This window comes from Balaenoptera borealis (genome assembly GCF_965194805.1).
Source record: "Balaenoptera borealis genome assembly, chromosome: 2".
Lineage (NCBI taxonomy): Eukaryota > Metazoa > Chordata > Mammalia > Artiodactyla > Balaenopteridae > Balaenoptera > Balaenoptera borealis.
Genome location: NC_138867.1, coordinates 63654182 through 63670439, shown reverse-complemented (window position 1 = coordinate 63670439; position 16258 = coordinate 63654182). Strand labels below are relative to the sequence as shown.

General features: G+C 38.2%; 1 protein-coding gene across 7 annotated transcripts in view; it reads right to left on the bottom strand.

Moving 5' to 3' along the window:
• The window catches only part of SCAMP1 (secretory carrier membrane protein 1), a 104536-nt gene that overhangs the window by 70100 nt on the left and 18178 nt on the right, over positions 1–16258 (bottom strand). For 4 of the 7 annotated variants that reach the window (XM_082378321.1, XM_082378319.1, XM_082378322.1 and 1 more), the window contains exon 2: positions 9283–9360. The exons of 1 other annotated variant lie outside the window; for it this stretch is intronic. In XM_082378321.1, coding sequence (XP_082234447.1) covers positions 9283–9360 — 78 coding nt within the window. Of the gene's footprint in view, positions 1–6117; positions 6222–7024; positions 7029–9282; positions 9361–16258 lie in introns of those variants that run through there. 2 more of the 7 variants (XM_082378325.1, XM_082378323.1) reach the window with 2 other exon arrangements.

Sequence of the window (16258 nt, the reverse complement as noted above, 5' to 3'; positions counted from 1 at the left end):
AGAGAGAGAGTAGTCAGGAAACCACCACTGCAGTAATCCAGGCAAGGGATGATGGCAGCTCAAGCCAAGTGCTGGCTATGGAGATAGGGCATCAGATCTGTATGTATTTGTAAGGGAGAGCCAAGAGGATTCCCCGACAGAAATGTGATGTGTAAGGAAATGGAAATAATGAAATACCACCAAGGTTTTGGCCTAAGCAACTAACAGGAGAGAAATAAGAAAGATTGAAAACGGGCAGGTTTCTAAGGAGGGGGCTCAGTTCAGTACTGGACAAGCTGAATTTGCAGTTTCTAAGACATCCAAGGTAGACTTACCGAGCAGGCAGCTGAATACATGAGTGTGGTGTTCAGAGCAGAGTTCTGTGCTGGAGATGTAAATTTGGGAGTCACCAGCACGTAGATGATATCTAAAGCTGGAAGACTGGATGAAATAACCATTTGAGTGGCCATAGATAGAGAAGAGAAGCAAAGCCTAACTCCTGGCACACTCCAATACTGGGACTGAAGGGGCAGGGAAAGGAGAGAAATCAGCAAAGGAGACGGAGAAGGAAAAACTTAAGTGCTCTGAAAGCCACATGAAAAAAGTTTTCTAAGAATGAGATAGTGATCAACTGTCAGTGCTGTTGATAGATGGAGTAAGACTGCAATTTTACCACTGGATTTAGCAACGTGGAAGTCACTGGCTACCTTGAAGAGTGTGTTTTGGTGGAGTGTTGGGAGCAAAAGACTTACTGAAATACCTTACAGGAGAAAGGGCTGAGGGGAAAGAGAAGTAGACAGCTCTTCAGAGGAGCTCTGCAGCAACTGGGAGCAGAGAAAGTTTTTCAATGACAGAGATGTGAGAATTAGACTCGAAAGGGAAACAAGGTTAACATAAGGTTTTGTTACAAAGTTACAGTAATCAGGACAGTGTGAGACTGGCATAGGGATAGACACAGATCAACAGAGTAGAATTTAGAGTCCAAAAATACACCCTTACATTAACCATTAATTGATTTTCATCAAGAGTGCCAAAATAATCCAACGCGGAAGAGTCTTTTCAATAAATGGTGCTAGAACTAGTGGATATCCACATGCAAAAGAAAGAAGCTGTAAACCTATCTCATACCGTTCATGAAAATTAATTCAAAATGGATCATAAACCTAAATGTAAGCACTAAAACTATACAACTCTTAGAAGAAAACTTAGGAGTAAATCTTTATGACCTTGAGTTAGGCAATGGCTTCTTACATATGACACCAAAAACAGAAGCAACCAAAGAAAAAATAGATAAATATGACACCAAAATTTAAAACTTCTGTGTGTCAAAGCACACTATCAGGAAAGTGAAAAGACACCCCACAGAATCGGAGAAAATACTTGAATAATGCAAGGGTTAGGCACTGATCCTCCGCACAGCTAGAAATTCACGTATAACTTTAGAGCCGGCCCTACATATCCGAGGTTCTGCATCGGGGATTCAATTAACCACTGATTGTGTAGTACTGTACTATTTAGTGAAAGGAATTCACATGTATGTGGACCCCCACAGTTCAAACCTGCATTGTCCAAGGGTTAACTGTATAAGCAAATCACTTATTTCATAAGTGACCTGTATCCAATATCACATATTCAATATCAAAAAGAAAATCCAATTTTAAAATGAGCAAAGAATCTGGACACTTCTCCAAAGATAACATACGAATGGCCAATAAGCACATGAAAAAAAAATGTTCAACATCATTAGCCATCAGGGAAATGCAAACCAAAACCACAAGGATATATCACTGCACATCCGCTAAGATGGCTGTAAGCAAAAAGTGAGACAATAACAAATTTGGCAAGGATGTGAAGATATTGGAACCCTTCTACACTGCTGATTAGATTATAAAGTGGTGCAGCCACTTTGTTAAACAGCCTGGTAGTTCCTCAAAAAGTTAAACATATTATTACCATATGACCCTACCATTCCACTCCTATGTATATATCCAAGAGAAATGAAAACATATGTCCACACAAAAACTAGTACACAAAGGTTCAGAGCAGCCAAAAGTTGGAAACAATGTAACTGCCCATCAACTGATGAATGCATAAATAAAATGTGGTATAAAAACCCATAAAAAAGGAATGAAGTACTGATATATGCCACAACACAGTTGAACCTTGAAAACATTATGCTAAGTAAAAGGACCAGTTGCACAAGACCACACATTTTACGATTCCATTTATATGAAATGTCCAGAATAGGCAAATCTATAGAGACAGAAAGTAAATAATACTTGCCTATGGCTGGAGAGGGAGCGGGGAATGTGAAGTAACTGATAAAGGATGCAGGGTTTCTTTCAGGGGTAGAAGAGACAAAAATATTCTAAAATTAGAATGTGGTAATGGTTGTACAACTCTATTACTACACTAAAAACATTTAATTGTACACTTTAAATGGGTGTATGGTATATTAATTATCTAATAAAGCTGTTAAATGAATAATAAATTTTTGTGATTTTTTTTTTTTCCTAACATAGAAGAAAACATGTTTTTATGATGATGTGAATGATCCAGTAGAAAGTGATAAAACTAGTGATGTTGGAGAGGAGCAATTCAGCAAAGTTCTTAAGTGAAAGTACATGGAATCTACTGCACAAATAGAGGGAATGGCTTTAGATAGAAGCACAGACAGTTCATCTATAAGCAAAAGGCAGGAAAACAGAACACATGGGTATAAACGCTGGTAGGTAGGTAGACGTGATGGGGGAAGTCTGTGGATGTTCTCTACTGGTTGCTTCAATTTTCTCAGTGAAATAAGAAGTAAGGTCATCAACTGAGAATGAGGATAGGAGGACAGATTTTAAAGATGAGGAGAGAGAAGAAGAGAGTGGACAATTAAATAACTAGGACATTCAGTACAACTTAGAGCTGGTTATGAACTAAAAATGAGGCCATTCAGTATGTTTACATGTGTTTCTCCATATTTAGCTGCAAGGTAAGGGCAGAGAGTATACAGAGTTGTCTTTAACCAGGGCTTGGCTTCTAGCCAAAAGATTATGTCAAAGTAAGGGGGAGAGGGGAAGGCAAGGGAGTTGAGAGTACATGCAGAGTGATTATGACAACTGGATGTGGAATTTAGGCTGAGAGAAGAGAGTAAGATGTAGATAAAGGGCAGTGACATAGTAGGATCAACAAACCAGAGGTCCTGGTGGAATTGAAAGATGTGTTGAAATTGAGGAACTAGAAGAGTAACCGAAAAGATATAAGAAATGGGAGTGAGTGACTTGAGATAACATGGAATGCAAAAATCAATGGAAGAGATGAGGTCAAGGCAATGACAGGCAGGGTGTTGGAAAGATCATCACTAAGAATTCAAAATAGGACAGTGGGGACTTCCTTGGCAGTCCAGTGGTTAAAACTCCACGCTTCCACTGCAGGGGGCATGGGTTCGACCTCTGGTCAGGGAACTAGGATTCCGCATGCTGCGTGGTGTGGCCAAAAAAAAAAAAAAAAATTATGACATTCAGGAGGAGTTCCCTGGTGACCTAGTGGTTAGGATTCCGAGCTTTCACTGCCATGGCCCAGCTTCAATCCCTGGTCAGGGAACTGAGATCCAACAAGCCGTGCAGCACAGCCAAAAAAAAGAAAAGGAAATACATAATGGTGGATGGGGAAAATAGAGTAGGGAAAAGATGTTTTTAAAAATTACAAAATAGGAATAGTGTTGGAAAGAGTAATAGTGAACCAAGAACTAAAATTAAGAAATGAAAACAAAGAGAAATAAGGTGTAGTAATTCAGAGATCAGTAGATGACAGCCACAATGAGACCTGGGACCCAATTATAATCTGATGACATGAGATTCAAATGATGACATGGGATTTTTTTTAGACAGGAAGGAGGAAGACTGTCTAGAAGCAGCAACTAGAAACAAAGACAATACCTACCCCAATTTTATGCCCAGTTGTCTGAGAACTGTGAGAGAAAAAGCAGCTAGTTTTGGAGAAGGTTACAGGGGAAGCAGTGTCCTCACAGAAAGGCCAGTTTCCACAGAGCAAAGGATAAAACATTCAGAGAAAAAGATAAAGATATAGGGGATTTTGATGAAGTTGGACTCTGACTTCCAGAAAGCACAAGTTTCAGGAATTAAGGAAATAGAAGGGCTCAGAATAAGAAATGTGCAGATGCATCATGAGGATTAAAATCCAGGAGATGAGGAGGAGTCTGGGGCTTCTCGTAGAGAATGGCATAAACAGGAATCGAAGGCATAATGAGATTAGTCCTGATAAACTTAGGGCAGTCAAGTGTTGACGGTAGGGAGGGATAAGTGTTCTGCAGGCTCCACTTTGATCCTTTTAAATGGGCATGAAGAGATATGAAGTTATACAGTCCTAACCATAATGTGCCATCTTATTCCCAGCGTGGCATACAAACCCTAAGGTGAATCTCAATGATTCTACCCTCCTGGTGTTCACGTCTTAATATAATACCCTCTCCTTGAGTGTATGCAGGACCTGTGACATGCTTCTAATCGACAGAATTCGGTTAACAGTGATGGGATATCATTCCCTTGATTACATTATGTAACATAGGGACTCCATCTTAGTAGCAAAGTGTGAGAGACTCTCTGCAGACTCTCTGAAATAAGTGGCCATGATGTTGAAGCCTGTGTGGCAAGAAACCATGCAGCCTCTAGGAACTGTAGACAGCATCGATGACCTGAAGGTGGCCTCCAGCTGATAGCTGGCCAAAAGCTGGGGCCCCCAGTCATACAATCACAAGGGTATTAATTCTGGCAACAACCTGAATGAGCTTGGAAACAGATTCTTCCCCAGTCCAGCCTCTGGATGAGAATGCAGCCCAGATCACACCTTGATCACAACCTTGTGAAACCCTGAACAAATGACCCAGTTAAGCTGTGTCCAAACTCCTGACCTACAGAAATGATAAAATAATAAATGTGTGCTTTTTCAAGCTGCTAAATTTTTAGTAATTTGTTACACAGCAATAGAAAATGAATATACCTAGTATGAGAGGTTCATCTTGGCCCATTAAAGGAGGTAAGGATAACCTAGGGAAGCCAGGCATTATGACCACACACAGTGTCTCTTTACTCCATTCAATGACCAATAAATGCCCTAAGGGAGGTGGTCTCAATGGGGTTGTGGGTTAGAAAGTAGATGACTTTAGCTGGAGCAAATGGCACCTTAGACGATAAGATTAAACAGACAGTCTGGGGAAGAAGTCTATGGAGACTCTCTACTTTCTGCTCAATTTTTCTGTAAACCTCAAACTGCTCTAAAAAATAAAGACTACAAAAAATTAAAAATAAAAAAAGATAGTCTTAAGTCAAATCATGGAGGCCCCACATGGCACACTAACTATGTAGGCAATGCATAATCAATACACACATTTCTAAGGAGAAAGGACCTAATCTGAACTTTGCCTTAAAAAAATAATTCTAGTCATAGTGCAAAAAACTAATTTGAAGAAGAGAAACTGGAGACAGGTAAGTAGACAGGTCATTGTATTATCTCACATGAGTACCTGAATTAGGACAGTTTAGTAGGAATGAAAAGGACAGACAGGTAATATCTCCTGGAGGTATAAATGACAGGATGTGGCTACTGATTAGATGTAGGAAAAGAAGCTGTTTGAGCCAAAGATGACTCAAGTACTTCCAGGCAATGACACTAGAAGAACAGAAGGCAATAGTTATCATTAAATGAGACAAGAAACAAAGAAGACTGGTTTCGGAAGGGACTGATAATGAGCTCCAAGAAAGATGAGAAGCAAAGGAGAAAGAAAAAAGGAAATGCATGCCAAGGGAAAAGAAAGACAGATATTACAGTACAGGAATTGCTTTTGTGGTATTAAAAATAGGCAAGCTACTATGTACTATCCAGTCAGTGCCTGGAGCTAAAAGTTTTATCCATTTTCAAAACAAAAGCTGACATCAGAAATTATTTAACTCAACATCTTCCTCTCTGCCTCCACTGCTACACATTGAAAAAAAAAAGATGCCCAGAGAGGTTAGATGGCTTGTCTAAAGTACCAGCTAATTAGTGGCGAGGCCTGGATTAGAATCCGGGTCTTATGACTCTCAGTCTACTCCATGTCCTGAATTAACTTAGTCAGAGGCAGTTCTTACTTACATAAATCATTTATCTATGTCCTTTATGGTCAGAAATGACCACTTGAGCGTGCCAGTACTTGGAATTTTCTTCTCTTGGTTCTTCTGCAGATCTTGCTGCTTTATATGACAGAAATCATATATGTCAACAACTAGCAGAACAGAAAAGGAATCAAGCAACCTATTCCTGAAGGAAAAAAAATATGACAGTAAACTAGGCCCTGAGAGACATCACTAAGGATTTTATCAACAGCACCACACTTCCCCCCCCAGCACACATAGGTCTCCCTATCCCTGTACTTCAACACCCGCCAGAAGACATCCTGTCTGAAGCCGTGAATGCCATCACCAGTGGCTGAAATGAGTGAGAATCAAGCTGCAGTAGGCATTTTAAACTGTTGCCTAATTTAAAAGGAAAACATTCCCCCTAAATACATAACAGTTCTCAAGGATGAGCTAATCCTTCTAGTAATTTATGCATTAAGCTTTAGAGGGCAGGCCAGGGAAGCTACCCACCAAGCTCAACATAATTCCAGTGGTAAAATGCATTTTGAGTTCAAACAGAAAAAAATTATTTCATAACCAAAGACTACCCTCCATTTTATAGCACATCTCAATTCAGACCACCACATTTCGACTGCTGAATAGCTTTCCAGTGTACTACCAACAGACTAAGTCTAAACTATGTGGTGTTTTATGAGGATTCCTTTCTCTGAATTTATAATACAGAATGAATTAATATGTAAATTATTAAAATTATTTAAATATTTAATTGTTACTTTCCTTAAAGTTTCCATTCAAACAGAAAACTAAATATAAAAGGAAACCTAATAAAAAAATTAAAAAGACAGGAACTTTCTAAAATCTTAAGTTTATATGCTCATTCTGCTGAAGGATCTTCCTACTTGACCTCAAGTAGCTCACCACACCCTTCTGCAACAATCTAGAAGCTTCATTTTCACAAATACTTTTCTAAGACAAATATGGATAACAACAATCAACTAAAATAGTATCTGGACTGAGTTCTGACATATCACTTACATCAATTATCCAAGTACGTCTGCTCTTAGAAAACAGTCACAGCTGCAAAAACAGGCAGGGAGGGGGGAGTGGTGGGACAAATTTCTAAAATCATACATACAGGAAACAAAAGAATTTTGAATTTTTAAATTATTGCATCTGTATTTTCCATCATGTAAAAAGTTCAGTGGAAAATGCCTAAGTGCTCTTGTAACAGTATTTTTCCTGGTTCTGACACTATCTTACTCATCAAATCTAAGAGAAGTGTTTCGTTGTAAGCTGGCTTTTCATTATTGCCTAGCTACTCTCTTTCAGAAAACCTTTCCTTGACTGTAAAGTCTCAACATTTAGAACCATAATTTACATTTTTGTTTTATTCTTCCTGGATATATCTAATTCATGTAATTTTTTAAAATCCCAATTAGGTGAGAAATTTTCCATAGACCGGGACATTATCTTCTATTTCTTAGGCATCTGTCTCTAAAGAGCACTAACAAAATGGAAAAGGCAAAAGCTTTACAGAAAAAAGATGAGCTACATAAACCAGTTCTGCCACTTACTAGCTGGATGACTTGTGTCTAAGATTCTTTATCAGTAAAAGGAAACAAAAAATATCCATTTTGAATGCTGTTATAAGAATTCGATAAGATAATACAGGTAAAGCACATAGCATAGAGCAGACAACTTGTTGAAGAACATTACTACTTCTAAAAAGAATATCTAAAGCTGCTACTGTAAAAAGGTTAAACATTTTTTCCTAGTAAAATCTTCCAAAAATATATATAAAAACCTCCCTTTATTCTTTACCAACAAACTTTAACAGTCCTGTTCCCATCTCCACCCCCCCAGAAATTATCAAACTACATATAGTGGAATAAAATATACCGGGCTTTTCTTTTTCTCCCTTTCAACTCCTACCAAGTTGCAATCTCATACATTTTCAGTTACTATAAGGTTGAGCCATACGACACTGCCATCTTTACATGTCAAAACTGGTCAACTTATTGGCCATTTCACAGGGTTCAATCTGAAACTGACATGCTCAAAGAACACCTGATGATCCCAGTTTGGGTTGCAGCTGCTACACATAAACAGAGGCTGTTAAAATAAATGAGGGCTTTGAAATAAAGTGAAATTTTAAAGTTCACTCTTATTTTAGTGCTTTTACTTTGTACAAAGCTCTTCTTAAAACTAAAAAGTTAATACATCTTGAAGAAATTTCCAAGCAAAAGCCTACACGATCTTCTAGAATTATTTTCTAGACTATGAAAAACATGCATCAGGAAGAGATGATCAAGTAAGGATCCTTATAATGACATGTAAATCCAAGCACATAACTGAAGAACTTTAATAATCTTTAAGAGGATGACTAACAGTTCAAGAGCCAACAATGTTTAAAATTAGGTGCCTCATGAGTGGGATATTTGAGCTAAAAACTCAAATACAGGAGACAAAATTATTTGCCAGAGAAATTTTGAGGGAGAATTCTCAACAGAACCTACCTTCAGTAGTCCTCAAAACTGGCTCACAATAAAATCATCAAAAGCGCTATAGCAAAAACAAAAAACAAAACCGCCCTGTGAGAGATTAGAGCCCTAACAGATACTGTAATAAAGTTCTCCAGGTGCTTCTAATATGCACTCAGGGTAGCGAACCCTATCCTTTAAGGGTTTTTTCCATACTCCTTCATTTTATAAACCAATACTACATTTTGAGAAGAATATGCTCCTAGGCCAGGTTCCAGAGGTTCTAGTCTACCAGAGTAGAAAGGTAGTCCTATTCAGAATCACCTAATTCAAATGACAATCATACAAATATTCATGGTACAGTTCCAGACGAACATCTCTCTTTGTAAGAAAACATCACCCTGTAGTACCATGAAACTAACATGTATACCAAAAAACCTCTCCTGTTTAAAGAACTGTAGTAATTTTAACATATTAGAGGGGTTATTAGCAATTTAATTTGTAGAACCATCATGGTAATTTTCAATTACTAGAAATATTCCTTCCTGTTTTAATAAACTTGCTAAATTCTAAATAAAACACTAACAGCTTATTTTATATAAGTTTAACCAATCAACTAAAAAGAAACCACAATTGAAATATAAATCCTATTTAATTTCCATTTTAATATTTAAAAGTAGTCCAATTAAGAATAGTCTTACTGTTCTAGAATCCGAGAATGGATTGTATTCATCAAGTCCTGGTGGGACATTTCTTGTCACTTGTGTAACTGATGGGTCCTGGAATAAAATTCGAAGGAGAAAAAAAAGATTACTTATCCTTTAAGATAGAATTATGATATTTACAAAGCATTTGCTTTATCTGTCCTTTTGGTCACCCAGCAAAGCTAACAGAGGAAAATAAAGAAGATTATCAGATTTACTCAGTCCCACTTCCAGAAAGTTGAAATTTAAACCCACAGCCCTCACACTCTCAAAGAAAAACAAATGAAAACTGGGTTAGATGCAAATCAGCTGCTAGCTATTATTTAAAGAATGAAAATAGACCACCTCATAACAGCTGTGTGGAACCGATTGCACAGGGGATCTCAGCAAATCTTGAGTAAACCCATCCTTTCCTCTGGGCTCCACAAAGAGTTCATGTTCCCCTTTTTTAAAAAATAATATCTTCACTTTTCCCCACTGCAGATTTAAGTACCACGATACAAATCAATGTCATGTGCAAGCAACATCTAGAGCATTGAAGATTAAGCACCTCTTACTTGTTTTATTCTACTACAGTACTTCCCCATGACTGTATTTATTGTTCCACATGATCCTAGACTGTCTCCCTCTTCCAAGTATAATATATTACCACATTATCCCAGCTTCTCAAATCTTAATACTAGGCTTTCGTATAAGTAACTAAATCACAAAATCCTAGTTATTCTATTTCTCTTTGACTGTGAAAGTAAGACACAAATATAATGATCATCTCAACAAAATCAACTACATAATTAATGTGAAAGGCATTTGCAAACCATAATATACAGCCTCATTAGCCTTCATATCCCTAGTCTCAAACTTTCACATTCACCAGAATCAAATGAAAACACAGATTGCTGCACCCCACTCCCAGAGTTTCTGATTCAGTAGGTCCGGGGTGGGACCTGAGAATCTGTATTTCTAACAAGTTCCCAGGTGATGCTGCTGGTCTGGGGACCATTGCCCCCTTGTCTACACTGTACACTGTCCAATCCATCTTCCTCAACACAGTCATCAAAGTTACCTTTCAAAAATGTAAAGCTAATCTTGTCATTCCCCTCCTCCAATCCCTCTCCTCTGCCCCTTATCCATTTCAGATTTTTAGAGACTCAACTATAAAATACACATTCCTCAAAATGAGACACAAAGTTTCCAACTAGCCCCTGCCTACCTTTCCAGCCTTATCAACTCTCTTATAACCACCCTCACACCTTGCCAGTCCTTTCCCTTAAGCGAACAAAACAAGCTACTGGGCTTCCCTGGTGGCTCAGTGGATAAGAATCTGCCTGCCAATGAGGGGACATGGGTTCGAGCCCTAGTCCAGGAAGATCCCACATGCCACAGAGTAACTAAGCCCGTGCGCCGCAACTACTGAACCTGCACTCTAGAGCCCATGAGCCACAACTACTGAGCTCGCAGGCCACAACTACTGAAGCCCACGTGCCTAGAGCCCCTGCTCCGCAACAAAAGAAGCCACCACAATGAGAAGGCCGCACACCGCAACGAAAAGTAGCCCCGGCTCCCACAACTAGTGAAAGCCCACGTGCAGCAACAAAGACCCAATGCAGCCAAAAATTAATTAATTAATTAATTAATTTAAAAAAACAACAAGCTACTATATAAGGAGCCTCGAACTTGGCAATAAGCAAGCAGTAAGTATAAATCAAAAGTACAGCAGAGATGAAAAATAAAGTCTTTAGGCTTGCTCAACAATAAAATGGGAAGCGGGCAAAGAAATCACTCTACCTCCTCTCAGGGTTACCCTTCCCAGTTTATTCAAAAATGAGTAGGAAGATTATCAAGAGGGGATGTATGCTTCAGGGGGAAAATTAAGAAAATAGAAACATGAATATTTTAATCAAATTTTTAATCAAGTTGGCATTGTTGTGCTTAAATTTAGAAGTGGGCTCAGGGTCAAGAAGTGGAGACCTAGCAAATCCAGATGGTCCAGCTGCAGTCACGTCACAACGCCCAGCCCACCACAACCCACCACAAAACCAGGTGACCTGTGAATGCTCAGACACCACATTCTTCCTTGGCATTGCTTCCTCTGGCAGTAATACTCTTCCAGGCAGGGTCAGCCTAGAAATCTCCTCCTCTTCCTTAAAGACTCAACCCAAAGACTACCTCATATGCTAACCAATAATCTTTTCCTGATACCTTCCTGATATCCAAGTCACTCCATCCCAATCTCAATGCTCCCACAGAACTTGGTATTTATCTCCATCAGCATTTATTTCACTGAACCATGATGATCTTCATGCAAGTCTTTTTTCCCAAATTAGATTGTGACATCTCTGAATACAAGAAATATGTAAATAGGTCTTTTTTATTTAATCATACGTGCGAGGTAACACTGTTTCTTGAGTGATTATTATTACGACCTCTGGGGGGGAAAATCCAGAATAATTATTCGCAACAGTAGCAGCAGTAATAACCAAGAAATACTTCCTTAAAAAATAAACATAAATATGAAGTTAATTCAAAAGTTTAAGTGAAAAGATGTTTAATTAATGTTTACTCTCACTCATAAGAAGAGAAACACTAATTAAAACTACGGCTGACCCTTCAACAACACGGGGGTTAGGGGCACCAACCCTCGGCTCAGTCAAAACTCCTTGTATAAGTATAGTTGGCCCTCCCTATACTCCACATCCATGGTTCTGCATTCACAGATTCAAGCAAGAACAGATCGTGTAGTACTGTAAAATTTACTATTGAAAAAAATCCACATATAAGTGGACCCACAATGTTCAAACCTGTGTTGTTCAAGAGTCAACTGGATGCTGATGTAATCATTTCTCACGTATCAGATTAGCAAAACTCCAAAAGTCTGACATACTCTGTTGACAAAGCTGTAAGGAAATAAGGATTCTCACACATTCCTAATGGGAACAGAAACTGTTACAAACCTCATTTGGAGGGAAAGTTGGCAACTGCTAGCAAAATTACATCTGCATTTAAACTATGACCCACAATCTCATTTCTAGGAACTTATTCCAAAGATATACTGCAAAATACTATTTGTAATAGCAAAGAATGGAAGCAAACTAAATGTCTATCAACAGAAGATGGTTGAATAAACTACAATACATCTATATGACAAAGTACTATGCAGCTGAGTATTATGCAGTTGTAAAGTGGTATAAGATCTACACGCTACAGAATAGTGAAAAAAGTAAAGTGCAGAACAGTGTAAATATAATGTTGCCTTTATCCACAAAGGAAGATAAAAATGAATGTGTTTATTTTTAAAAAAGAATAAACCAAAAACAAACAAAAATGATTGCCTATAGGGAGAGGAAGAGAACAGTTAGCAGACAGCATAAACTTGGAAGCTAGACTTCTCTGAATGTACCGTCTTTTATAGTTTTTCCTTTGGAACCATAAAAATGTTTTCCACAATTACAGAAGAAAATTAATTCAAAAAGAAAAAAGGGGGGGCGGCAAAATGTAGGGTCGGAAAGATGGATCCTGCTTAGCCAACATTCATCCCATCAGTGTCATTCTCTCAGCGCTACTTAAGTACAATGAGTTCCAACTTTCATTCTACAAATACGTATATCCAATTATCAAGTGTCCTAAAATTCAAATTCACATTAAATTCTTTTTTTTTAATCCTACATAAGGTATAACTTAGTTCTAAAGAGGCCTAGAATGAAATCATTCTTCCAATTTTCTACTTGTGACTACAATAATTTAAATGATCTTGTTTCCTTTTAGATTCTAGAAAAGTTTAATCCAGGCTGAAAGTTAACTGGCAGTTTGCCAAAATCACGGTCCCAAGTGAACTGAGTTCAATTCTAGTTGGTCTGGAATTTCCCCTAACATAGTATTAGGTGACCAAGCAGTAGACTATATGCCAAGAATGATCTAGCCAAGGATGATTTAGGAAGATAAAGAACTGATATCTCTGAATTAACATTTCAAATTATTTTTTAATAAATGTAAACAGTGTTGAGGGAGCTATAGTCTCTAAACTGGGAGAAAAACAACAAAGCTGATGATTTAAGTAATAATGAATGGTCTTTCAATGCCTATTAAGTATTGAGCACTTGTTTACATTATTTCCAACCCTTTCTATGATCCTCCCTGGTGGATGGTATTGTCCCATTTTTCAGAAGCAGCAGCTATGGCCTTAAAAAAGAAACTTCCTCAAGGTTAATTAGCATATATCTGAGATAAACTACGAAGCCAGGACTTCCAATGCCTATATATACTCTTTCCATCAGATATATGAAAAACAGTTTACCACAATCGTAACTTTATCCAGAGAAGACACTAGTTGAGCTCGTTGTTTATTGATTCTAAAACTTTAGCAGGAAAATATCTCACTTCTTCTCCAACACGATCAAAATGAAATTGTTTTAACTGTTAAGTTGGTTGCTTCTATGACAGTGGTTCTCAAACTTCGCAAGCACTGGAATCACCTGGAGCGCTTGTTAAAACCCAAACTGCTGAGGCCCGCTCTGAACGTATCTTGATGTGCAGGATGGTGGCTGAGAATCTGCATTTCTACCAAGGAAAACATTCTGAGCTGGTCTTATTTTATTGACTTAGAGGAATGTACTAGGCTTCTGTATTTTACTAACTTTCAAGAGTCAAGACATTCTTTAGAGTTTAAATATCCTTTTTGGACCTGACTATCCATAAAGTTATGTCATTTAGTCAAGCCGGGGCTATTCTGCTAACCCTTTAGTAAGCAACTTAACTCCATGGTCATGTTTCATTAAAAACCAAGATGCATTACAAAAGTAAACGCTTTTTCAAAGAAGGGAATAAGTAAATATTTTACATCTAGCATAATTAGCTCTTTTCTATCTTTAATCCAAGTTTCTTTACCAAACCCTCCAGGGTTGTGCACCTTCACTGTATTTCAATTGATTTCCTCCATCATGCTTTATGTTGGACTTTCTCAATCACTGCCACATATAACCTCACAGGAAGATTCCAACCTGGCAAGAAAGTACTTTCACCTTCAGCTAGACATGAGGACGTTAATTCAATAATAGTTTCTGCAGGGAACTAAGATCCCGAATGCCGCCTAGCTCAGCCAAAAATAATAATAATAAGTTTCTTCAATAAATATTTCTTGTGAATAATCAACTCCAGTCTCTTCTCTGTATATATATACCATCCTCAAGCTAAAGAGTAAGCTAAAAAAAAAAAAGCCTACATGGATGATTGTGTACAACCATACATTATGTATCCACTTACTGTATCTGCTAACACTTAATAGGTTTGGGTTTCAAGATTAACATTCAAAACTTTGTGTCTTAGGTACTCGTTCTAAAGCAGAAAGAGGACTAGTCTAGGAATTAGAAACTCTGGGTTCGCTGGAAATGACTGGCCTCTGCAACCTTAAGCAAGTCACCTAAACTCTCAATTGTCTCACATGTAAAATAGGAGAAATATGACAGATGATTGCCCTGGTCAGTTGCAGCTCTGAAATGTTATGCTATAGACTATAAGTCTTTTACTGTTTGGAAAGGTGACTGCCTGTATTCAACCCTCCCCACCCCACTAATGAAAAGCTGTAAACGTTGAACAGGCACTTCATATTTCAGCGTGACTCAATTTTTTCATCAGTAAAATGCATCACATAGCTCATGAGCTACTACATGTAAAATGCTTAATACAGCTCCTGCACAAGGAAAACACTTGAGTGATAGCCAAGGCTGTTATCATTATTACCAACAAAATAGGATCAAACAAAAAAAAGCTGTCCATTTTTGATTAGCTGAGGTATCAAGAACGTATAGAGCATCCTATGTAATGAATAGGCCAAAAAACAACCACAGCCACCTTCTGAGGGAAGCAATCCAAGGAAGTTCTGAGGGAATCTGAGGGAAGTTCTCCACCCAGCCTTGTGTCATGTGACCCCAATAGCTTAGCTACATGAGAAAGGATGAAGAATGGGCCTCTGTGCCAACGGCAGCCATTTTTAGAACTGAACATGAGGGAGCCTAGCAGACCCCAAGAGAAGTGACTCTATATTGGATAATCACTAATCAATCCAATTAGAGCCTATTTGTTGAGGCACTTGAATATGAGGCATAAAGACTGTACTATAATCAGTAGCAGCAGCAGAAGATGACACTAGTTCATGGTATAAAGACAGACAAATAGAAGCTAAGTCATAAGAAGGTGACCAGAAAAGCGGCAGGAGGTTCAGCACCTGAGGGGAATGGCATTTACTAGAGTTGCCAGTGAGTCACCAAAGCAAAAAGAGGGCCAAGAGAGCTACTGCTCTTCTAGCTGATGAGGAATGACTGGTGTTACAGGAGTTTACACATGTTCCTATAGATCCTCAGAAGGGCCTCGGGAAGAAGGGAAAAGGAGAAGGAAGTGTCAGAGGGGCAGAAGAGGGGGAAAAGGCTGGCAGAGATCGGCCCCCTAACCTTCACTTGAATCAGTGAAGCTCAATTTTTATGTTTTATAAATATTGATTTCCCCTGAAAATGGTTTCCACTGCTTGGCAGGAGGGAGGTAAAGGGCAGGGGCTATGGATTGAGGAAACACCTTGTTAGCTCTCAGAAACTGTTTCATCACAACTGCAGATATCGACTGTGTTGGGCTTCCTTCCCTCCCCAAGAATCCAAAACAAAAAAACCTCCATCACCTGAGGTAACAAGAGTGCATCTCCATGCCTTAAAACCAGAACAGGTGGAACCAATGTTCTTTGCCATTTTGTATTCCATTAACACTTTATGGAAAAACAGTTTACTGCCATTAACTATATTTAAATAAAATCTGGGTGAGAAAGATTTTAATAAGTATAAATATTTACTGATGCCTAGTATACATACTGATCTCAAACATACTTATTGATCCAAAACTGCTGCTAAATCACTTTTGTTTTACTCAAGTATAGTTGATTTACAATGTGTCAATTTCTGTACAGCAAAGTGATCTAGTTACCCATATATATATA